This window comes from Petaurus breviceps, unplaced genomic scaffold (genome assembly GCF_028583685.1).
Source record: "Petaurus breviceps papuanus isolate PSGF00001 unplaced genomic scaffold, PetGlider_PUasm1.0 98, whole genome shotgun sequence".
NCBI lineage: Eukaryota > Metazoa > Chordata > Mammalia > Diprotodontia > Petauridae > Petaurus > Petaurus breviceps.
In genome coordinates, this window is record NW_027187460.1 from 55,567,875 (window position 1) to 55,592,699 (window position 24,825).

Genomic DNA, 24,825 nt, shown 5'->3' on the forward strand with positions numbered 1-24,825 from the left:
TATCTATCTATCTATCTATCTATCTATCTATCTATCTATCTATCTATACACACATATACAAATATGTGTATATATGAAGATATACACATATATGTATGCATATGTACACACAGGTAGATACAGAGATTGATTAGACAGACAGACAGATAGATAGATATACATACATACATACATACATACATACATACATACATACATACGTACATTTAAAGCTATTATTCTGAGAAGGGTCCACAGACTTCTCCAGACTGTGAAGAGGTTTGTGATCCCCCCCAAAGTTAAAAACCTCTGATCTTAAATAATGACAGGGACTGGATAAAATATAATTCACATTCTCTGAAGCTAGCATGCATTTGGAAAATAATGTTAATTCGTTTAGAATTTGAAGTCTATCTAGAGATAGCTCTCAGTCCACTGAACTTGCAATATATTTGAATTGTTCTACTGACATCAGGACAGGATGAAAAAAATTATAAACCTAAAGATATTGTCCATGTGAGTATTTAATTATCTAAAATCAGAGTGCAAATAAGCATTCAGTAATTGCATTAGCTTGTTTACTACTAATATTTTTAAGACTCAGAGAAAGGTATAACTTATATAACTGAGCTAGAAGGTGAACTATAGAAGGTACATGATACCTAGGATACTATTTTCAAGTCCCCTTTTGGTATTTCCAAATTCAGTGCAATAAAGAGAAGCCCAACAGCAGACATGTAATAAGAAGGAGTATGAGATGGCTGCAAAAAGATGCAATTTATGTCTCTCGACTTCATGAAATTCATTTTTTTAGTTTCATAAGATGAAAACACAGAATGTCACCACAGTGGCCTCTCCCATCTCTTTCCACTAAAAAGAATTACTTTCCTCTTCATTTTGTTGGAAAGCCTACATGAAGAAAATGTAATGAATTAAAAATAAATTTAAAAAAAAATTAAGGGAGTACTGGTTCCAGGAAAATAGAAGTATTGCCAAGGAAAGATAATGTCAGGCCTGGGTGGGGGCAGGGGCGTCTGGTGCCAAGCAAAGCTGGGGGCTGTTCAATCAGCTCTATCTGTGCTCTATCAGTGTCTACACTCCAGCCAAATCCAGAGAAAACAAGGGAGTCAAAGATTCAGGTCAATAAGCTTATAGGCGATTTGCACAAACAGCTCCTCCAGCAAGGTAAAAAACAAAGTCATATTGGCTTTTCTTTCTTATTCTCTCTCTTTGAACTCCCTGGTCCAAACACGCACTGGAAATGTCAATGTTATATGCAAGAATTTAAAGAGCTGAGCTTCTTAATCCCGTTAAGGAAAAAAAATAAGAAGAAGAACAAAGTTGCTTGTAAAGATCTCCTTATTGAGCTCAAAGTGATTATGGTATAGCTGCTGCCTTCTGCTGATCCTGCTTCTAGTTGCCAAAGCATCAGAGGAGGTAAAAACATGTCATTAAAAGCACCACTGAGGAGAAAAGAAATGCCATTGATTGAAAGGGGTTTCTGAAACATGCCTAAACCTATGTTTTGATCTATGATGGAAAAATAAAGTAGCAAGCATGTTGACAACAGATCAAGGTGAAAAGCAAGCAGTGAGTAGTTCCCAACCATAGTCCATAGAGGATGATGGGAAAGGAATACACAATAAGGTTTCCTTGATCACTGAGGGTTTAAAATGTCTTACAGATGCTAGTTATGATGGCTTTATATGGGCTATAGGGGGAAAATACAATCTTAATCCTCTGCTATTTCTCTGCAACTACTTCCTATATCTGGAACTTAACTACAAATTCCCACTCCCTGTTTCAGGGTAAGAATGTTACCCTAGCACACACAATATGTAAATACAATGAGTGAAGAGACAATCTGTTTTGCTTTTGGCTTCTCCCTCTGCTTCTCTAGTGAACAGAGAATGGGAGAAACCTGGAAATCACATATTTAGCCATTGGGAATTGAGGAAGTGAGAGAAATGATCCATGTCATCCTAAAATACTCCCAAATCGCTAATCCAGAAAACACATTGAGTTACAGATGGAGTCCCATCAAGCCCTTGTCCAAAATATATGTGTGTGTGTATATATATATAATTTTAAGTTTGATTCTCTAGAGAGAATGGGAGAAGACTGGGTCAATGCACTGTTATGTTATACCTCTACTCCAAATCATCTCCATTTCAGCTAAGTCTCTATAGATAACACAACTATTCAATAAATAATAGGCTTTAGCTCTTTTATTAATTATTTTTTATTTTTTTAAAGCAATTATTGGGGTTAACTAACTTGCTCAAGGTTACACAGCCAGTTATTTCTGGGTGGGTGCTAAGTGTCTGAGCCTGGATTCGATCCCAGGTCATCCTGACTCTGGGGCCAGTGCTCTAACTCACTGTGCTACCTGGCTGCCCCTAGCTCTTTTAAAAGTATTTTAAATACTAAGCCAGGGTGTTGATTGGTTTGTTAATTGTTTTCAAATCAAAAAATACAGGGAAAAATGTGGATTAAGAGGATTAACCCTATCATAGAAACCAAAATTTTTAATTTCTTCCCCTGAAACTAATTTTTTTTGTCAGAGAAAAGCAAAAAATATAAGCACTCTAGTTGATTGTGACAAAGAATGTTATTCAAAGTCAAAATATTCTAAGCACTATTTATCCACTGTGTAAAATCTCAGTTATTCAAAAGAATCAGAGTTGCCAAGCTTTCCAGATTATTTAAAATTAACATTTTAAGTAAAGGGATTTATAAAATATTAAAAGTTTTTTGGGGGCAGGTATTATTTTTAAAATGTGTGTCTACCAGCCTATCTAAAACAAAAAATGCTAAATATTATTACGTATACATTTCTCAGTGTGCTAGGAATTATTATTTTGAACTGCATATGCTTACGATGTAACAGTAGATGCAGACATAGACTGTGTGGATCATGGGTTAGCAATTTCTATCTTCAGAATTATTTCCATGATGGCTTCCTTATAACATACTAATGTGCCCTATGGGCTATCGAGGTATAGGTAGCTCTTTGTGTATCATTATTCACATGTAGTACAAGTGAAGCCTATTTCTTCAAGGTCCAAAGTATTAGAATCTACCATATAGTTATGTACCTCCATATTATCCCCCCAAATAAAAAAAAATGTCCATTGCTTACAAGAGCTATAGTATTTAGATGGTTATCTCTTTTCCCATGAAATTATAAAACTGTTCTATCTTCTGAATCTTAATGTTTCCCTTTTCCCCACTGAAAGAGCATCTTTCACTTAATGCCCTGTAACTACTTATAACTGCCATTGGTACCACCATTATTGATCTCTTACTCTCTTCCCTCTTCTCTCTACTTTCAACTTTTCTTTGTCTACTTCCTAATTCATTAGCCCACATTTCTCAGATCTTAAAGAAAAAGCTGGTCTTTTGCAGGCAACAACAAATTGGAGTATTCTTTTCCTCCTGTGTGTCTGGACAATCAACTACAGAGTATCAAGTATAAATTTTTGGATCTTTATCTGATTACATATTAGTTCATGGCTAATTTTTCAGGAAATACTTCTTTGCTACCAAAAGCCATTTAGCAGATGAGTATGGAGATATGATTTTTATGTCTAGAGCAATGTTTCTTTTGTGGTCCATTAAAAAAAGGAAAAAAAAAACTTTAATCATTTCAAACCAAGTAGTTTCCCTTGTAACCTTCTTATTTAATTTTATATATTTTAAGACATTTTTTGTTCTTAAAAAGAGGTCATGTATGGGCTTCACAAGATTGCCAAATGGGCCCATGACATAAGAAATTTAAGAACCCCTGCTCTACAAATAGTACAGGTTTCTGGAAAGCTAGTCTACACTCAGAAGAGCATTTTTATTGCACTTCATTTTTATTCATTTAAATTTTGATTTTTGAAGTTTCAAGAAAATACGAATCGATTCAAATCTTCTGATATTGAGGGGGTAAAAAAAAGTTTCCAGTCACCCTTTTCTGTGTCATTTATGATATTATGGATTCCACATGTCACCCCTCACCCATTCCATTTTTTCCAAACTAAGGAACCCCTTCCAATTTTAGTATCATTTACCATTCTCCCAAGATAAACATTTTATTTTAATTGTGTTTATTGTGAAATACAAAAAAAAATTTGAACTATATTCTATAGTTTATGTGGGAGTGCAGCATATAAGTATGGTACAGAATTTTTTTTTTGCTAGTATGCCCAGTATCCTTCCTGAGAATGTGCAATGCTTTATTTGCCTTTTCAGTTATAACACCTGGAGATCATGATCTCAGGGAACAATCTATAGTGACACCTAGGTCACATTTCTGGGCAATTACTGTTGACTTCTAGTCCACTATCCTAAATGAAGTTTGGATTATTATTCTTGAAAATCATGACCTTTCAGTTACCAGTAATGAAGCTCATCTTCCACTTTTCTGTCTACTTATAAAGCTTCATAACACCTCTCTGCAGTTCATCCTGAAATCCAGGTGAAGAACTTAGTGTCTCTGGTAAACTTCAAAATGTATTTGTACTCTCTTGTTTTGCATCACTAGGTTACAATTCTACCAAGCCCTTTCCCCTAACCCTTCCTATTTATCACCTTCCATTGAAGTGTTATCTTTTCTTATTAGAATGCAAGTTCATGGAGAGCTAGGACTGTCTTTATGGCTTGTAATTGTATTCTTAGTGCTTAGTATAGTGCCTGGAACATAGTAATCACTTAATAAATGCTTGTTTGTTTGTTTGCTTTTTTAGTCATGTGACTGACCCCTGATCCTGTTATTGATATTTTCCTTCCAGAGAAGTCTCTAATTATCCCTACAGTTGTCTGAGTTAATTTAGGCATTTCTGGATTCTAAGTGGGATTTCTGTATTTTTACAGCTTGGGGTGAGCAGGTAAGGTTCTCCATATGGTTTTGTAGACTACATACATGATTTTGTTCCTATTATTTTGATCGGTTCAAAACATTTTCCAAACAACTTCCTTGCTTATCATATAATGAAGAAAAAGTATCAAGGGAGGAAAAAAAATGAACACTTTGAATACAAAAGTTAAATTTGCTTGTAACTTGCTTCCCTCTCATAGATGATATTTATGACATACTGTTTCATTTAAATAATCAATAGTGTGAATGAAATAATACATTCACATAGTTTTTGAGATAACCAGAAAAATGTTCTTTCAATAGGGTATCATTTAATTATTTAGAAACCACCTGGCAACTAAGGGTGACAATGCTAATACATAATAATTTGTGGTAGGAAGTCTTCTTACTACCATTTAAATGGTAAAAAAAAAAATGGCAATAGAAGGGTGGCTAGGTGGCACAGTGAATAGAGCACCTGCCCTGGAGTCAGGAGGACCTGAATTCAAATCTGACCTCAGACACTTAACACTTACTATCCATGTGACCTTGGGCAATTAACCCCAATTGCCCTGCCTTCCCCCCTCCAAAAAGCAAAAACAACAACAACAAAAAAGAAATGGAGATAGGGGCAAAAAATTCTTTTAGTAACACTCTCCACGTAAAGGTGTGAATTATAGGGAAGGTTTTAGTAACCTAGTACTTCAATTCTAATGTCCTATTGGTCATATGTGGTAGTATAAATTTCCAGGACGTATTCCTTTTCTGTTACATTTTGTTTTTCAGGTGATATTTTTGTGGTACTATCCTGTTTCCAGTGTGTGTTTGTGTTTGTGTGTGTGGGTGTATACACATACATTTAGATAGATATACACATATACACAAATGTCGGTATTGTGTATAAGAATATACTTAAATACTTGTTAAATCAATGACAGAAATATCTCTTTTCATACCCCTCTTGATGTACTGCAGCTTTCTCAGAAACCAAATCAATATTCGTGATTAGGGTCAAATTTGCCAATGAAATTCATAAACAACTGAAAATAACATCTCTGCTTGAGAAATTAATAAAATAAATAAAATGCACACATACACATTCTCTCTTTCTATCACATATGTGTACATACACAAACACACACACACGTACACATGCACCACACTCCCAACAATACCTGGAAAATAGCTGTTGGAAAGCACCAGCTAATCTAAGCTACATAAGAGGGTTAAATTGGGCAGAAATTCTATAAAAGATTAAAGCACCATTTGAAAAAAGCAAGCAAATAGACATTGATATTGGTAGACAGGACGGTGGTTAGGAATAAGCATAGACCTAATATACCTCCAGGGCTCATATTTTAGACAATCAAAGGAACATCTAGAATTACACAAGACATCGCTTTTCTCTGACCACTGATTATCTACAAAATATAATCAAGTGTTGCCATTTAATGCCAATTCCCTGAAACATCAATTTTCCAAAAATGAGCTCAGCTAGAAGAGAAATCATGGACTTCCTGTAGTTATTTTGCCACCTTACATCTGCAGATTAATTTCAAAGTGCTTCTTAGAAAAACATAATGTTTCACTACTAGTATTTTCTTCATTCTTTCCATCTCCAAAGTAAAACCTATATTAATCTTAGAAAACCTTCAAAGACTCCTTCTAATCACAGTATTTATTTGTGAACTTTATTTTTTGCAGACACTCAACTGACCATGTTCATGCTTCACATTTTTAATGTTCTTTTTACTTCCTAAACTCTATAAAATATGTCTGAGCAAATCAGCTCTCAAGAGACTGTATTTTATCCAATCATTACACAGTGTTGATTACCTTTATTACAAAAGTATTCCACTTCTTCACAGCTCAGATTTTCAGGCCCAAATTCTGTGGAAAAGCTTTCCTCCAATGGAAAGTCTCCTTTAAGGATGATGTCATTTCCCTCAGATAGACAATCTTCTTCTTCATCATCAACAGCATCTTCAAGGGGCCCTTGAAAAAGAATCAGGGACACTGTACCAACAATATCCAACAGAAGATAGTGAAATACAAGACTGATAAGCAAAGGTGCTGAGAAGAATGCATCCTTTTATAGATGGTTCCATGTGTGGGGAAGCACACAAGGAGATGCCACATGCATATTGAAAAAAATAAAAGAAAAAAAGAAATGTTTACTTATAAAGAGAAATAAGTTGAAGTTAGAAGATCTGAGGTTACCATATAGACAGCCATCTTCATCAAGTCCCCCCTCCCAATCCAAGTCTTAATTTTTAGTTATCTCCTGAAGAGCAAAACCTGTGTGCAATTTATGTTCATTTGTTAAAATTAACTGTCTGGTAAAGCGTACAAGTCTCTTTTACACAGTTGTACAATTTTACCTGAGATTTTAATAAAGATTTAAAGTAATTGAATGCATTTTAATTGAACTGAGATTTTAATAAAGTCTATACTTTAAAAAATCCATCTTAAGAGTGGATGCTGAGAAAAGATTTCATTATACATGGTTGAGGCTCGAAGAAAAATTACATATTTCTCTCCCTGATGAAAGCATAACCCCATTCATAATTAATTGAATTTTTTTCTGAAATGAAAAGTAGTTTTCTAATGAAAAAATGTAATTTGTATTTATGTGATAGTTTTTCAGGAATAAAAATACAACTCCTATGCACTGAATAAGGGTGAGATGCATGACATTAATGGCCCTATTTTACTGAGTGGAGAGGGAGGGGTGTAGTTGTTAAGATGGCCCTGACGTGGACCATATAGGAATATCATGAGATTGACTGTGAATTTCTGACTGCTTCTAAAGAATTGGGGGAGTCAGACTCAATCTTCTAAGTAGACTCTTGCATTTCCTCCTTGAGAAGCAATGCAGCATGCATTTTATCCAAAGAACACTCTTATAATAATTTTTAATTATTTTCTCTCTTTCTAGCAGTTTCCTAGGAAGGCTGCACATTGAAAGAAAGGCTTGTGGAACAAACCTGAGATATTATGGCTTCAGTCAGATAGTCAAGTCAACAAGCATTTATTAAGCCCTGACTTTGTACCAGGCACAGTACTAAGGGCTACAAAGAAAGGTTTTGTCTTTTTTTAAGTACCTTCCCTCACAAAAGAGGCAGAAAAATTTTACAAACTGGGTGTAGCTATGTGCATGAATTGGTGCATTAATACCTGTGATCATACATCACCCATTCCCTGCTAACCTCAGGAGGCTGTTGGGAGGATCAAATCATGGTACATATGAAAACATTTTGTAAATTACAAATCACCATACAAATGGAAGGTTTCATCATTTTAATCATCAGTATTATGGCTATGACTAGATTCATTCAAGAAGTATAAAACCAGTTGCAAAGGATTCAATTATGGTCTCACATGCAAATAAGTATTAACAGTTTTCACTTAGTTAATTTCAAAATAAATCAATAGATTTTAGTAAAAATAATTCCCTACCCCTATAAAACTTCTGAAAAGGTAGGCCTGGAATTGAACCTAAGTCAGAGAGACAAAATAAACCTAGATTGTATATTTTTTCCCAATTGAATCATACATGAAGTTTAAGAAGCTCGCTTTTCCTTATATAAATATTTTTTTTCAAATTTTCAATCTCTCTTCCTTTTTTCATCTTTAAAAAATTATTTTTAAATACTCCTAACAATAAAATATGACTAGGGGAGGAAAGGTTCTGATTTTTTGAAAATATGTAATTATGAGTGAATTTATATTTGATGATATAAATTTAAACTTTACCATTTTAATTAACAATTTTGCCAAATTTGATGAAAAAATGGTATAACATTTCATTCATCATTCTCCTCACCCGAATAAAATATTTTCTAAAGTTGATTTTAAAAAACAAACATGTAATGCATTCTATTATTTAATTATCTATGTTCTCAAAAATAAAATAATACCTAAATAAGTATCTTCTATACAGTAAAAATGATGGAAAATGGCTCATTTTCATTTTTAATGAGTTTCTATTCAAGATATATTGCAGAACTGAACTTTGATAGATCTTGCATGTAGAAAAACAGTGAATTTTCTATGGGGGAATAACTCATAGCTAAGATCAAAAGACTTGGAGCACAAGGGACCTAAGAAATTTTGGTTTCCAAACTACTTCATCTTGGTGAGGAAAATGAAGTCTAATGATGTGCCCAAGATCATAACGGTATGTGTAAGAAAACAAGATTAACATCTAGTCTTCTGATTCAAATAAAATGTGCTTTAACACAGTATATTTTGTTACCTTTTAAAAAATAGTCTGAAAATTACTTTCATGCCCAAATATTAAAATTTCCATAAAGCTTCCCTTGTCAAGTGTACAACAAGAAAAAATTAGCCTAAGAACTACATCAGTGTCATTGACAAACAGCAGTATTTTTTAAAGTTCCTTTAATGCTAACAAAAATCAAGTTGAGAATAATCTGTGATTGTAAACGATTGAAGAATTGTATGCCTAAATGTTTGTATCAAACTGATATTTTTATTTATTTATAAAATTCTAGTTTGGTTTAATTTTAGCATCAGTAAAATGTGTTATGCTAATATTTAAATATTTGTGCTTAATGGTTTCAAGAAAGGTATAACAATCACAGATCAACAAACAAAAATTCTATTGCAAGCATACCCATCTTTGTCAGGTTGCAGACGGAAGAAAATCCACCTATTCTGTGATATACACAATTGCTCAATTTTTCCAGAATTCTAAATCTGGTACATTTGGTACTTAAAAGCAAGTAGATAATTTTACCAATCTTACTTTCTTTTCCTTAAAAAAAAATCTCAGGGAACAGAATGAATTTTTTGAGAAAAGAAGTTTTAAAGAAAGCTAAAAGCATCTGACTCTTAGAAACAATATAATTTTTTTTCAATATTTTTGCAAATTACATCAGGTGTGCATTGAAAGCCTCTGCAAATTAATATGTTTGCTCAAAGTACAGCAAAAAAAAAAACCCTCAAATACTGAGCAATATTTAACAATAGCATGGAATTCCAGAAGAACAGAAGCCTAAGTTTCTGAGTTGGGTTGCTTAAATTCCCTTTTTAAAACCTACAATTTTGGACAAGCCATTAAACTTCCTTAGGCCAGAATTTCATCATCTGTAAAATGAGTGAGTTAGACTAGACAGATTGTCAGGTCTCTCTCACGGCTCTAGATCTATGATTCTAATTTATGGTTTTTGAGACCCAAATCAATTGATTGCTTTCAGGAGCCTTAGTGTCTTTGTCATGCAAAAGTAGTAATATTTGGGGGAAGGCACAACAGTTGGGTACCTAAAATTCAGTTCAATTCAATTAAAAATACTTTTAAGCACCTAGCATGTGATAGAAATGAAAAATATTTATAAAAGGTAATTCTGTAAGCACATTTCAGTTACTTTTAAAAAAATGTAATGATATTTATATTCAATTTACTGTTTTCATTACCAAACACTTAAGCAGAGTAAAAAAAAATCACTACAAACAGCTTCTAATTTCTCATTTTCCATTCTGATTTTCCCTGCTTCCTTTAGAAAACAGGCACTTAGTAGAAATCTAAATAAATGAAACACAAGAGTTCTTTTCCTTGCATTTTAAGAAGAAACAAAAAGCATTTTCTGAATTAATCGATGAATTTGGATTAGTTCCTAAAGCTATTGTCTGTTTTTAAATAATTTGCTCCTAAGAAGTGAATTCACTAACCATTTCTTTATTAATGCTATCAAACTGAGCTCTAGGAAACCACTTCTCTTAAAATGCAGAATATTTACAATTTAAGATCAGATTTCATCCTATTGCTTCATACTGAATATTCCCTTGACAAGAAAATCAGATTGCCCAGAGACATAAACTAACTTTAGAAGGGTGTAAGAACCACTTGAAGCACATGTACAATTAACAGCGTCAATGAAGGAGGGAATGAAGTAAGGAAACTACTGTCTATGGGCTAGTGGGCACAGAAGTCCATTTCAGAAAATCACCACACATAATTTGATACAAATAATAATATCCACTCAGAGAAGGATCACAACTGAGCTCCATGTGCCCTCATGGAGAAAATTAGTTCTGATTGAGGCCACTTGGCAGAGGAGTGTGAGGAAATCTGAATTGTCGTTATTCCACTGCTCCAGATTCATAGATATTTACACACCCTTGCCAGAATTAATAGTCTCAACAACTTTGCTAAAAATAAGTGACTAACTACTAAATTAAAAAATGCAAACAATTATTAAATTTATTTATGAAACTCTACATAAGTGTATATATATAAATATATGGCTTATTTATATATGTGCACAAGTACATATATATGGAGAGAGAGAGAGAGAGAGAGAGAGAGAGAGAGAGAGAGAGAGAGAGAGATGATATAATTGGGTTCTATATTACAGCAAATCCAAAGAAAGCAAAAATGTTCTTCAGAATACAATTAGGTTCTCTATCTCCACGAAGAAAAAAAGAAGTAAGTGCTTTTTTGAATTCTAGACCTTAGTATATGGCACAGGATCCTGGGAGACCCCATACAATACCAATAAGAAATATTGTGGGGCATAGAAAGTCTTACACAATCTGTAGGCACTTTCACCGATAAGGACCATGACTCCTGACATTGAGAGAGAAATCTTATGATGGTAAGCCTGACCTACCCAGGCATTTGGCATCGTCCTTTGTGTAGAAGTGACATATCACTCCATTTCTATAAGGTAAAGATTCACACAAAAAGAAATAGCAGAATTGACATCTAAAGGTTGTTTCCTCTTATCCCTTTTATGTGTCTGTTGGTGGGGGGAGGGGTATTTTAAAAGTGACCTAGAATAGGTGAATTAAGGAACAACTCCTCAGCCCAAACTTCAACACAGTTATAAAAAAAGGTAGTAGGATAAGTGTATTGTGTGTAGGTAGGAAAACTATATTTGTGTGATGTGAGGCCAGCTAGAAGACAGAGAGAGAATGTTCAGGGAAAGAAATACAGTACCATTTAATAAATGCAATAGAGAAAAACTAAAATGAAAGGAAACGGATAAAGGTAAAAGGAAAGGGACAAATATTTGATGCTTTAGCAGCTGGTAATAAGTGAAACTATAATTTTCAATACTAATAATTATTTTTAAGCATAGCACACTAAATATTATGCTAAATCAATGAAAACAAAAATGTGCCTTTCAAATTATGTCGAGCGTATGGTTATATCCTACCATTTGGGTGACTTCATATTCCAACCTCAAAAGGCTGTATATGCAGAAGAGGATTCTTTCTAAGTATGAGGGGGTTCATTGCAGGAGAGAGGAACTCACCTAAAGGAGAGGTTATATTAGCTACAATAAGTTCACATCACTTTAGAATAGGAAGTATTCAAGGAGGAAATTAAACAGAATAGGAAACCATCATTTTATAAAGCAATATATCTTCTCAAGTGGGAAGAGAGTAAGGAAATTGCATGGCACTATGGTCCTGAAGCCATGTAAGCAAAGACTTGAGCTTCCTATACTCTAAAAAATGTACTCTTTGGCATTCATTAAAAAAAACAACAAATGGTTTGTTTGTTTGTTTTCCTGTGTTAGTCCTCCCTTCTTCTCTAGGACAAAGCATGCTCTTATAGGGAGCTATGGAGAGAACTCGATATGCTCCAGAATTCTGGGAACTGTAATAAGAGAGTTTTAGAATTCTAGGATGCATTATTTGGAGGGAGTTTGGAGTTGAAATCTCACTTCTAACACTTGCTGTGTGACCATAGGAGAGTTACTTAACTTCTCTGTGTATCAGAGGACAAGGGTGCTCTAAGATGGCCTCTAGACTCTATTCCAGTTCTAAATCTAGGATCTTAGGCTCTTTGTTGTTGTTCAGTCATTTTTCAGTCATGTTTGACTCTTCATGGTCACACTGGGGGTTTTCTTGGCAAGGATATTGGAGTGGTTTGCTGTTTCCTTTTTCCAGCTCATTTTACATATGAGGAAACTAAGGCAAACAGTATTAAGTGACTTACCCAGGGTCACACAGCTAATAAGTATCTGAGGCAAGATTAGAAATCAGGAAGATGTGCCTTCTTGACTCTAGGCTTGACGCTTAAACCCCTGCACCACCTAGATGCCTCTTAGACTCTTACTCTCTTCTAGTATCACTCACAATCCTATGACACTATCACATACATCAAAATTAAAATATATGAGACAGCTATTTGGCAAAGTAGCTGGAGTATTACACTTGGAGTCTGGAAGACCTGAGCTCAAATATTGCCTCCAACAATAAGTACCTTTTTCACCCTGGGCAAGTCATGCCTTTTAACCTCAGTTATATCACCTATAAAATGGAGATAATAATAGTACTTCCCTCACAAAGCTGTTGTGAGGATCAAATAAGATAATATATGAATGCATTTTTCAAACCTTAAAGCACAGAATATCCCCCACTGCACTAAGACTTTGGGGATATGCTGTATTATGGGATACTCGCTATTATTATTGGGACAGCTAGGTGACCCAGTGGATAGAATGTCAGCCCTGGAGCCAGAAAGACTATCTTCCTGAGTTCAAATCAAGCCTCAGACACTTATTAGCTGTGTGACCCTGGGCAAGTCACTTAACCCTGTTTGCTTCAGTTTCCTCATCTGTAAAATGAGCTGAAGAAGGAAATGGCAAACCGCTCCAATATCTTTGCCAAGGAAATGCCACATGAGGTCACAAAGAGTAAGGCATGACTGAAAATAACTGAACAACAGCATCATTATTATTGAAAAACATTTTTAAAAGATCTCACTAATACATCAAGAAACTCTGATATCAGAGATTTCCAATGCACCATTTTTTTTTTACTACCTCCTTTACCTGTTCAGTTTCAATGGAGTCAGTTTGTTTTCCATCTGATTCCATAATAATGCAGTTTGTCACTAATCCTGATAACATGTATTTTTTTTAAGCAATTGGGGTTAAGTAACTTGCTCAAGGTTACATGGCCAGTTATTTCTGGGTGTGGTGCTAAGTATCTGAGCCCAGATTCGATACCCAGGTCATCCCGACACTGGGGCCGGTGCTCTTACTCTCTGAGCCACCTGGCCTCCCCAATAACATGTATTCCTACAGGGCTTCATTTAAGAAGTGGCTTTTCTCACAACATCCTTGTGAGGTAGAAAATACAAGTAATCTTGTCAATGAAGAAACTTAGTTTTATAAAGTTTAACTTGGGCGTATAGTCAGTGCAATAGAGAGAGCACTGGATGTGGAGTAGGGAAGATTGGATTTCACATCTGGCCTCAGACACTTAGTGGCTGTGTGATCTTGGGTAAATTCCTTTGCCAATGTTGGCTTCATTTGCTTAATCTGAACATTGGGGATCATAATAGCACCTACCTACTCCTTCCCAGGTTGTTGTCAGGATCAAGTGAGATAATTTTGTAAAGTACGTAGTGTGGTGCCTGGCATATAGTAAGTGCTATATAAATGTCAGTTATCATCATCATCATCATCATCATCATCAGTATTACTGACCTTAACAGAGGTACGTAAGTGAAGCTTTAAGCCTCACTTAAATTGTTGCCTCTGAGTCCACTGTTCTTCCCACTATAATACATGGCCCAGCAATCTAGGTCTCATTCCATCATCATCCACATTGAGCAAAGGGAGAAAGAATTCTTGCCAGTAGAGAAAACTTCTCTCAAAATTCCAGTGAAATTAGTAAGAACAATAGAGAGCTATCCCAAATCGCCTTACCTAGGTCTTTATTTGCAATCTTGCCTCACCTCCACCCCCTGCCCTGGGCTAAAATCTCTACAGGCAAAGGAATGTCAAAATGGGTCAAAATTTCCCATATATTTTGAACATGTGGGGAAATTAATTCAAGTAACTCAAAGTACTGGATATTTTACCTAACATCTTTTGGATATAACCTACACAGTAATCTCCAGAACTGTACTTTTCCAAATGGAAATGTGCTGCTGAAACATGTGAATATTAGAATGAGAGAACCAATGTCATAGGAACCTTTTTAATCCAAGGGGATGACTATCTATTACTGATGTGTGCTATGGAGTTCCTTAAGGCAGTCGTGGCAAACTCAAATAGAAGGGGAGAATAAAAAGGAACACTAAATCACACTTAATGATCCCTCTGGGTCTCATTTTGACTTAGATTTAAAATGGAATATTATCTATGTTTTGAGGTATTTTTGTTTCATTTGTTAAACATTTCCCAATTAAATTTTAATCTGATTCAGATGTACCAGAGTGCTGTGGGTTACATAGCCAATGGGCTGCATATTTCTCACTTCTGCATAAAGACATATGGAAATTAGGTGACTTGTCCAAGGTCACAGAGCTGTTCTTTGTTGGAAGTGGAATCTGAACCCCAGGGTCTTCCTAACTCTCCATCACATTTAATCTCTACACTGATATGTAAAAAAGTAGCAATGGAAGTTCACGTTTGGCATGGTGTTCACCTGTAGTGAAGGTAGTATATAAGGCTTCCTAGAAAGTGTTTGGGATTCAGAATCAAGAAATCTACATTCAAATAAAGTTCTTCCACTTCAGGAAATAAACTTATGTCTCAGTCTCCAGTTTATCTGCAAAATGAGAGGGATAGACTTAAAGATCTTTGCAGTCCCTTTAGCCCTAAATCCTACAGTTAGTGACATGAATATAATTCTTGATACAGAGGAATGAATGCCAGGTGGCCCAGTGAATAGAATGTCAGCCCTGGAGTCAGGAAGAGTTATCTTCCTGAGTTTAAATCCAACCTCAGACACTTACTAGCTATGTGACCCTGAGCAAATCACCTAACCCTGTTTTCCTTAGTTTCTTCATCTGTAAAATAAGCTAGAGAAGGAAATGGAAACCACACTAGTAGTTTCACCAAGAAAACCCCAAATGGGGTCATGAGTTAGACATGACTGAAAATGACTGAACAACAACAAAAACATGGTAGGCACTGTTCCAAACATGGTGACATACAAAAATGAGACAGCCCCTGACCTTAAAAAATTTACATTCTAATTCAAGGAGAAAACATATAGCTAAAGAACAGAATATCTGGGACATCATAGGAATACTGAGCTGAACCCATAGCAAGTAGTAAGAAGACATGCTCTTTCAAATCAAGCACTTATGTTCCTGCTAAGTACCAGGCTCAGTACCTAAGTGTTAGGTACCAGGGTTACAAAAACAAAACAAACAAACAAAAAACAACTAACTATAATCAAGAATCTTCCATTCTAATTAGAGACCCAATATACACATAAATATGCAAAACCCATATCAAATATATAGGTGTACAAATTTACTATTTTATTTTTTTTGTATTTTTTTGTATTTAATTTATTACAAATTTAATAAATATTTCAGCCTCCTTTGGAAGAATAAAAATTATTAAAATGACATCTTTCATTTCTCAAAGAATGGTCCTGAACTGGAACTTGGGACAATAATTTAAGCTGCTTTTCTTCCTTCAAATAACAAGGTCAAAAATACTTACTAAGTACCTACTATGTGCGAGGCTCTGTGTTAAGCCAAGGGAGCAATCTGATACAACAGCTTCTACCTCTGAAGAAAGTGAAGGAGCAGTTTATTATTTAAATTGGCATCCAATCGCTGCTTGAGATACTATATAGAGGCCTTATGTTACACTAGGCTAATATTGGAATAATTAATATAAAGGAGCCAAATATAAAGACACACTAAAAAGATGAACTTCTGAGTTAATATTCTCCATATATGCACACTTCTGTCCATTTTCTTCTTTTTAGTTAGGAAAAATTTAAAAAAAATAAGAAAAAAAGATGAATTATACCATAAGCACTCTTTATCTCATACTAATTTAGGACCAAAAAAATTTTCAACTTTTCTTTCTAAAAAACAATTAGTGTTAATGATTTTGTTTTGTTTTGTTTTTGGTTGCTCTTATTTTTCTGTTAAGATTTTTCAACAACTTCCTTCAGACACTATCTTAGAGATCATCACTACCCCATAGGCACAACTTAAAATGCTCTACTCTTCATTTCTAGTATATTTGTTTAATGTTCATCCTGGAGAGTGGTTTAATGAGAAGGGACAGGGGAAGGGGTGTTCTCTGGATGGTGTAAATCTGTACCAAACTAATGTAATTGAGCTTAACAGCAAGAATAAAGCCATATTTCTACAGTATATAAAAAAAGCTATTTTAAAAGAGTAAGTTCTTCCTGCAGCCACTCACTTTTCACATAAGTTGCATCAGGGGATCTGGTAGGAAGGAAACATTTTTATTAATTTTTCCCTTATCTGCAAGAAGAATGTTGATTTTTTCATTTATGTTCCTTGCCTGCAGGTAGCAGACCAGAGAATCATATAGTAGAAATTTTTCCTTTTGATTAATTTCTTTCCATGTGTTACGTTATTTCTTATATATAATTGATTTTGGGCTTTGCTCGTAGCTGTACATCTTTTTTATATCTGCACCTACTGCTGTCCTTCAATCAAGAAAGTTGAAGGAAATTACCTGAATTTTGTTAAGTTTATTAAAAAGAGCTCTGTGAATATTTAAATTGAGTTTTGAAATGCTAATGCAAGGAAGATATTAGAGAATTTTAATGGTGGGTTCAAGTTGACCCACATGCTATTATGAAAGGGGTCAAATTTTATTCAAATTGTTTCTTTACAGTTAAAAAAATGAACCCTTTGATTTTGTAAAAGTAGATTAATATTCTTTGCTATTAGGTCTTTTGCTACTTTGGTAGATGATGGCATAAGCTCAGTTTGTATTTCAACTCTACTTCAACATGTTCAAATTTTTTAGCTTTCAAGTCTTATGTTCTTTTCTCTTGGAAAATTAGAAGAGACTTCAGTGATATTGTGGAAAGGACACTGGACTTAAGAGTCAGATAACCCAGGTTCAAGTCCAATATCAGACATTTATTTACCTCCTGTGTATCCATGGGTAAATCACTTTATTTCTTTGAATCTCAATTCTTCATCTATTAAATGGGGAAAATAATATTGCCCCTGCTTTTTAAAGCTATTTTGAGAGAAGTCGTTTGTTTATCAAAAAGTATGCAATACATTTAGCTATTAATCAAAGAAATGAGAGAATAATTATAGTTCTCATCATACAGGCAGCTTTATAGACAGCAAATAATTATACACCATACAAAGAGCATTTGTCTGTATATCCAGTGCCTAGAACAACACACAAAACACCATAGGCACTTAACAAATTCTTCCTGATGAACTTGATTAAATTGGGGCAGCTAGATGGAGCAGTGAATAGAGCACGAGCCCTGCAGTAAGGAGCACCTGAGTTCAAATGTGGCCTCAAACACTTAACAATCACTAATTGTGTGACTTTGGGCAAGTCACTTAACCACAATTGCCCTGCCTTGCCCCCTCCAAAAAAAACAACAATAAAAAATTTTGATTAAATTTCTTTAAAAATTGAGGAAAGGGAAAAGGATCATCTCATGTCTGCCAGATGATCCAACTATTAACTAACACTGGTTACACTGGCCCTTCAAAAAAGTTGACAGAATTGCCCATGTCTCAGTATTTAAAAACTGATTTTTAAAGGTATTTCCATTTTATTGGATCTCAATCTTAAATAATTTCCAAGTGATAAATTTTGACTTGGTGAAGCCAAAAATCAAAGACGTAGATTTTTCTAGACAAAGGCTCAGTCTCAAAACTTTCTGAGTAAAGAAAATGCAAGAGATTAAAGAATGGTAACAACAATGACAACAAAAATAATGTCAAATGAAAGAAATAAAACTCATGATCAAATTCCCTATCAAAGTAAGAAATATTATTTCAATCAATCAATCAGTTGACTTTGTAGAGAACTGGGACTAAGAATTCCACCTATATGCTGCAACCTTAAGATTCCTTTGCTTTTCCACTACATGCCATGCAACCAGACTTTCTTAAATGCTGTATTTCATTTTCGACAATTAGAATGTGACCTCATATAGAACAAGATATATAGATATAGATATAGATATACATATATAGCTTTTTCTCTCTGTCTCCATTTCTGGCATAGTGCTTAGTACATAGTAATCACTTAATAATGCTTATTCATTCATTCAGTAAATGAAAAAGGCAATCCTGGACCAATTTCCCCTGGAAATCTAAATAATATGATTCATTCTGTGGTGAATAGAGAGTTGGCCTTGACACTGTGAAGAACTGAGTTCTAGTCCCACCTCTTGAAATACTAGCTATGTAATGCTGGGCAGATAACTTAATCTTTCAGTGCTCTAAGCAACTGTGTAAGAGAACAAGTTGCAGAAAAGGTTCCAATTTGCATTATAGAGGAAGTTCCTAATGGTGACCTCCCTCAATCAATGAAAGCATAGGTCCAGGTCTTATCTACAATAAATGGATTATCCTAATTGATTCATTGCATTAGAAAATAGATCCCACAGTAGTTTCTCTATAATGTAACTCATGGGGTCTGTCTACAGATGGCTACCACTCCCAGGTTGGTCATGGACACAAAACACTTGTGTTCAAAATAAGTCAAAATTATTAATTATTTTTCATTGTTACTAAGGCATTTTACATTAACAGTCCCACAAGTAAAAACATGCAATTTCTCATAGCTTTTTTCAAAAAATCCAAGAGGAATGTCTTTTACATTTTGAAAATGAAAAAAAAAATCATAAAGAAAAAAACAGATGAAAGGAGCATTTTTTCAACAATACTCAAAAACAAATGGAGAGTCAATGAGGTGACAGGAAAAGAAAGAATATGTGGCTCCTCTGAACTTTACAAATGAAAATAAGTGTTTTCTTTTCATATCAGGAATGAAAGACAATGGCTTTACATTGTGAGCATTATTTTAAAACACCAGCTAAACAATGAACACTAAACAAAAATCTCTCATGATCAACTCCGCTTAAGTGATTTCCTATCCAATCATGAAGAATGACAACCAAAAGTACAATTTTTTCAAATAAATAAAATCAGGACTCATTTCTTAACCTTATGTGAAATAATCAAAGTTACAACACAATACTAAGTTTTAAGATTACAGGTGAGTGAGTACAAATGTTTGTGAGAGTTACTTTCCAAAAAAAGAAAAAAGTTTCATCTCAGGTTTTCAAACTTAAGATACTCTTAATCTGACTTCCTTACTTGTCAGAAAGCTCTCCTAAAACCCAAAATAACCTCCTACATTTCACTGTCTTGTCACTTTCAGGCTTTAGCTTTTCAACAGGTCTTCTGGTAAAGCCTGTTTTGCTTATTAGTTCCTACCTGCCAAATTTTTCTCTGTATCATTGCATTGCTTTGCTGGGCTGTGAATGTCATGCTTGATGGAAGTCATTGAGGTACTCTGTCTACCTATTCCATGGTTACTACCTTTTTGAAAGAAGCAGTACATTACCTCTCAAAGCAAAAAGAAATGCCATGAACACAGAAAGAAAGTCCAGTTCCAATCACCCATCATTGCTGGTGAACAGCATGTAAACTGACATTCCTCAATGTCACCAGGCTATTTTCAGGACCCCAACAATCATGATTTAATTCTTGATATATTAAAAAATGGACACCATACTTCAAATTCATTGCACTGAAGAAATACTTGCAGTTCTCCTTACAAGACAACCCATCTCCTGCCTGTGTGCCCTTATTCAGGCTATCACTTCATGTCTAGAATGTTCTACTCCCTTCTACCTTCCAGGATGCCTAGATCCCTTCAAGTTGTGCTCAAATTCCAGATCTTTTAGAGCAATGCACTCCCATCCTGCTATCCTTATTTCCAATGCAAAATGATTTTGTATTTACTTTGTGTAGAGAATAGGGATTGTATTTGTGATTTCATTGGCATAACATACTTCCAGAAGATAAAACTCCCCACAAATGCAACTGCCATTTTCTTTCTGAAATGTACAGTTTAAGAAGTTGCCTAGAACACTGAGAGGTGAAATGATTGGACAAGTTCACACAGCAAGCCCATGTCAGTTAGAGGCAGGACTTGAATCCAGGTTTTGCTGGCTCCAAGTCAACTCTCTATATACTATGCCACAGTATCACTGTGTTTACTTTGTGTGTATATGTGTACATGTATAGTATATGTACATAGACATATATACACAAATACATTGATACATGCTTATCAAATAGACTTGAAATTAATTTAAGGTGATCTACATGTCTCTGTGATGAATGAGTAACTGATGGTAACTGGTGACTGTGTTTTTTTTGGTTTGTTTTTGTAGTAACTGAATTGGTAACTGATTTTTTGTGTCCTAAAGTGGTTTTGGACCTACTAGCCCACCACCACGAATGCTGAAATTGGACACTTGTCCATATAACCCAGGAGTCTTTGAGAAGGGTCTCTCACAGCCAGTATGATTCTTCAGCACCAGTGTAGAAAGTTAAAGGAGAGGACACTTTACTTTCCGAATTAGAACCTCAAATGCAATTTATGTGTCCAGAAGAACCAGGAACTTTAAAGGCAAAGGTGTCCAATATTCTACTCTACACATCCCATCACCTTTCACAAACTCAGACTAGGGAGAGCTGTGTAGTTTAGCACAGCAGCTGGGGAGTTCATCACTGCCTGGGACAACGTCATCTTTAGCCCAGATAAGCTGCTCTCAAAAACTGCATGTCTTAGCAGCACCAGCACCTTAAATCACACAGTCAAGGTGAGGGCCGCTACAGCAATCTGTTCCACTTTTCACAAATAGGTGTGGCCCTCCTGCTCCTGGCATTGTGCCCATTTGGCCCTTCTTTTGGGTTTGACACAGTAGATAATGATGAATATTCTCTGTGAGCCTGTACAGTCCTGCACACATTTTCATTTACACAAGGCGGGGAGGGGTTAACCCCACACAAAACAGGCCATTGTTGTTTATCTTGCTTCTTTGTCGGAATGAAGACTTTGTAAGAATTTGCCTAATTTCACAGGTGCTTGTCCAATTTTCCGAATTTCCAACCTGGCATTGATGCAGCTCTCCGACTGAGAAACTAACAAGGAACTCCAAACATCGACAGTTGCAAAATGCTGACAGGATGAGGAGGAGCTGGGAGAGTGAAATGAAAAACAAACCAAAAAAAAGCACCTGCTCACCACCAACCCCCTTAATTGCAAGATGCCTTGGGATACATATCAAACAGGCACTTTATAACAAGTGTTATATGTTGTCATTAAACTGCCATAAAGGTCCCTCAATTCAGTACTAGAGGACATCTCAGGAGGCCTCAGAAAGCAGTTTCCTATAAAACATATCTTCAGAAAGACTTTTACTTTATACTAGCACATTAAAAGCCTGTCGAAAGACACAGAAGCACTCTATATGGCTATATTTTTTAAGAAGTACACTTGCCCTCCTGAGAATTCCATGGGCAGGTAGGGTGCCAGTGATAACAAAGCAAAGTTTATCCACACTGTTCCAGCAGTCACAACCTGGAGGAAGAATCTAAGGGCTCCCTTAAAAAGGAAATATCCTCAGTCTTTGTGGACAAAGCCCACACAGAATAAAAGCAAACACCTTTACAGTCAGAAGTTATAGGGTCAGCCAAAAGGCGGAGAACTCAAATAAATGAACTCTCCTCTTGTGACACACAGCTACCAAGCCTTTGTATCCATAAACCCTTTACCCTACCTCCAGAAGGCACGCACTCAGTCTACAGTTGACAAAAGATATCTTTGCAATCATATGTGGGAAGGAAAACATGACTGGTGACTTCTTCCTTAATGAATGGAAATTAATTTCTCTCTTTAACAAATACAACTCTAAAATTGCATATGCTGTACCCATTGAATGTAAAACCAAGTATTTAGTAGGTGCCTACTGTTTGAAAAACACATTTCAGTATAGGGGTCCTTCACTGATCAAGTCTAATTAGGGGGCTGACACCAAATACCTAGCTATAATGCATTGTTTGTTTCTTAGTGAATTAGAGAGCATAAAAAAGGTATTGGAATAAAATACAAATTCTTCCATCTGACATTTAAAGCTTTTCTGAATCTGGCTACAAGCCTTCTCGAATCACTCCTCTTCATACACTCTGGATTAAAGCCAAATTAGTCAGCTAGTCACTTCCAAACTCAACACTCCATACTCCATTCTCCATGGCTTCTTCTTTTTCTTCTTCTCACCTTCTGCTCTAAAAATCCTCTTTGCCTTCAAAGATCAGCACAGATGCTTTTTTTTTAAAGACTCCTGGATCATCTCCAGCGGTTGGTGTTCTCTCTCTCTTCTAACATTATTGTTTCATATTTATTCCTCTCTGCACATTTTGTAACCCTGTCACCACTGTCTTTTTTATCTCCAGGGTGTAGAACTTTGTCTTTAGGATACGTTATCTTTGATATTACATGAGAGACAGGTGTATATTATGGATAGTCCCTTCAAGCTTCTCTGTGCTGTGGGAGGAAGGGTGAAGTTGAGGATGAAGGCATTTGAAATGACTAATAAATGTTTGTTAAGTCAAATTAGAAAGTAAGGCCTGAAAAGGAAAGTTGTAAGGGAAAAGAGGTGTGCAAGGAACCATCATGTTGAAAGATGAATAATTGTATCTATTTTATTTTAATAGACTATTCAAAATGACCATTGAGAAACTTTTCACTGTTTCTCATCATTCTTGGCTTGTCCCCAACCTTTCAATTGCTTACAACATCCTACAGATCAGCTTTAAGGAATCATTTGTATACTGTATACATTTGTCTCTAATGTAATACTTAGGCAACTCAGATATTTGAGAACAGACTTCTTGTTCTGAGAGCAACATAAGAGTACTGACAATTCTTTTAGTTCTGCATTTTACTAATGACTAAAAAGAGCAAGGTATTGCTAAATGTTCAAGCATTAATGGGGCTAGATCTCAATTCACTGGCTTCCTTCAAGTCTCAACTCAAATGCTACCTTTTTCAAGAGGTCTTTACCAGTTTCTTCCTGCTTCCCTTCCCCCATCCTATTACCTTTCTTTTATACTTCCATTTCTCTCATATAAATATCTTGGTTAGAATTTTGCATTCCCAATTAGAATGAGCTAATTGAGTGACAGGACCATTTTCCCCCTTTCTTTGTCTGCTGTCCTCAACACCTTCCCTGCACATTTTTGTTGTCGTTAAGTTGTTTCAGTTGTGTCTGACATTATTTGGGGTTTTCTTGGCAAAGATACTAGAATTGTTTGCCATTTTCTTCTCTAGCTCATTTACAAAAGAGGAAACTGAAACAAAAAGGGTTACCTGACTTGGCCAGGGTCACATAGCTAGTAAGTGTCTGTGGCTGGATTTGTACTCATAAAGAGGAATCTTCCTGATTCCAAGCCCAGCACTCTATCCACTGTGCCTCCTAGCTGCTTTCCCTGCCCATAGTAAGTATGTAATAAATTACTTAAAAGGCAAATAGGAGTACAATGGATAGAGCACAGGGCCTGGAGTCAGAAAGATTTAAGTTCAAATTCAGTCTCAGACACAGAGATATTGATGTCATGCTATTGACTATACTACCCCTCCTTCCCTACTATGCTTTGCTTCCCATGCTATATATTCAGACCAACTCTCCATGGTCTGTACTCTAAGTATTCTGGAGAAGAAAAAAAGGGACCCAGTCTATGCCACTCATGTAGAAAGTGATGGGCCAAAGGACAAGAGAACACTCTCTCCAACATGGGCAAGGCCATGGGCTCAATAGGACTTATTTTTATGAGGGAATGAGGATTTGCTCTTTCTTTCTGGTATCAAGGAATCGATCTCATGAATCAATTTTTCCCATTCTTTGCTTCATTTCTCCATGGTCTCAAAGGACAAAAATGTTCCAAGTCTTCTATTAAAAAAAATCGATTGCATTACACATCACCTATAATTTTAACCCCTTGTCATTTTATATGTCACAAAGTTCCCTGAGTGACTGGAAGATTTTGGAATCCCTACATAAAGCACAAAGGAAAAAGAATATAGGAGAATTCAACCTGCAACTTAATCCTGAGCATTTCCTGGTGCTACAACAGAATAAAGATTGGGGAGTTACTCTAGGCTTCAGGAACTGGTTCCCATTTTTAAAAGATGATACTCCTTCACTCAAATATAAACATTACTCATGCATTC

At 35.4% G+C, this 24,825-nt stretch overlaps 1 protein-coding gene across 2 annotated transcripts in view; it reads right to left on the reverse strand.

The window, feature by feature from the left end:
• Positions 1 to 24,825, reverse strand: part of ZFPM2 (zinc finger protein, FOG family member 2) — a 588,101-nt gene that overhangs the window by 462,087 nt on the left and 101,189 nt on the right. The window contains exon 2 of one of the 2 annotated variants that reach the window (XM_069080909.1): positions 6,659 to 6,817. The exons of the other annotated variant lie outside the window; for it this stretch is intronic. Coding sequence (XP_068937010.1) covers positions 6,659 to 6,817 — 159 coding nt within the window. The remainder of the gene's footprint in view (positions 1 to 6,658; positions 6,818 to 24,825) is intronic. 2 annotated transcript variants of the gene reach the window in all.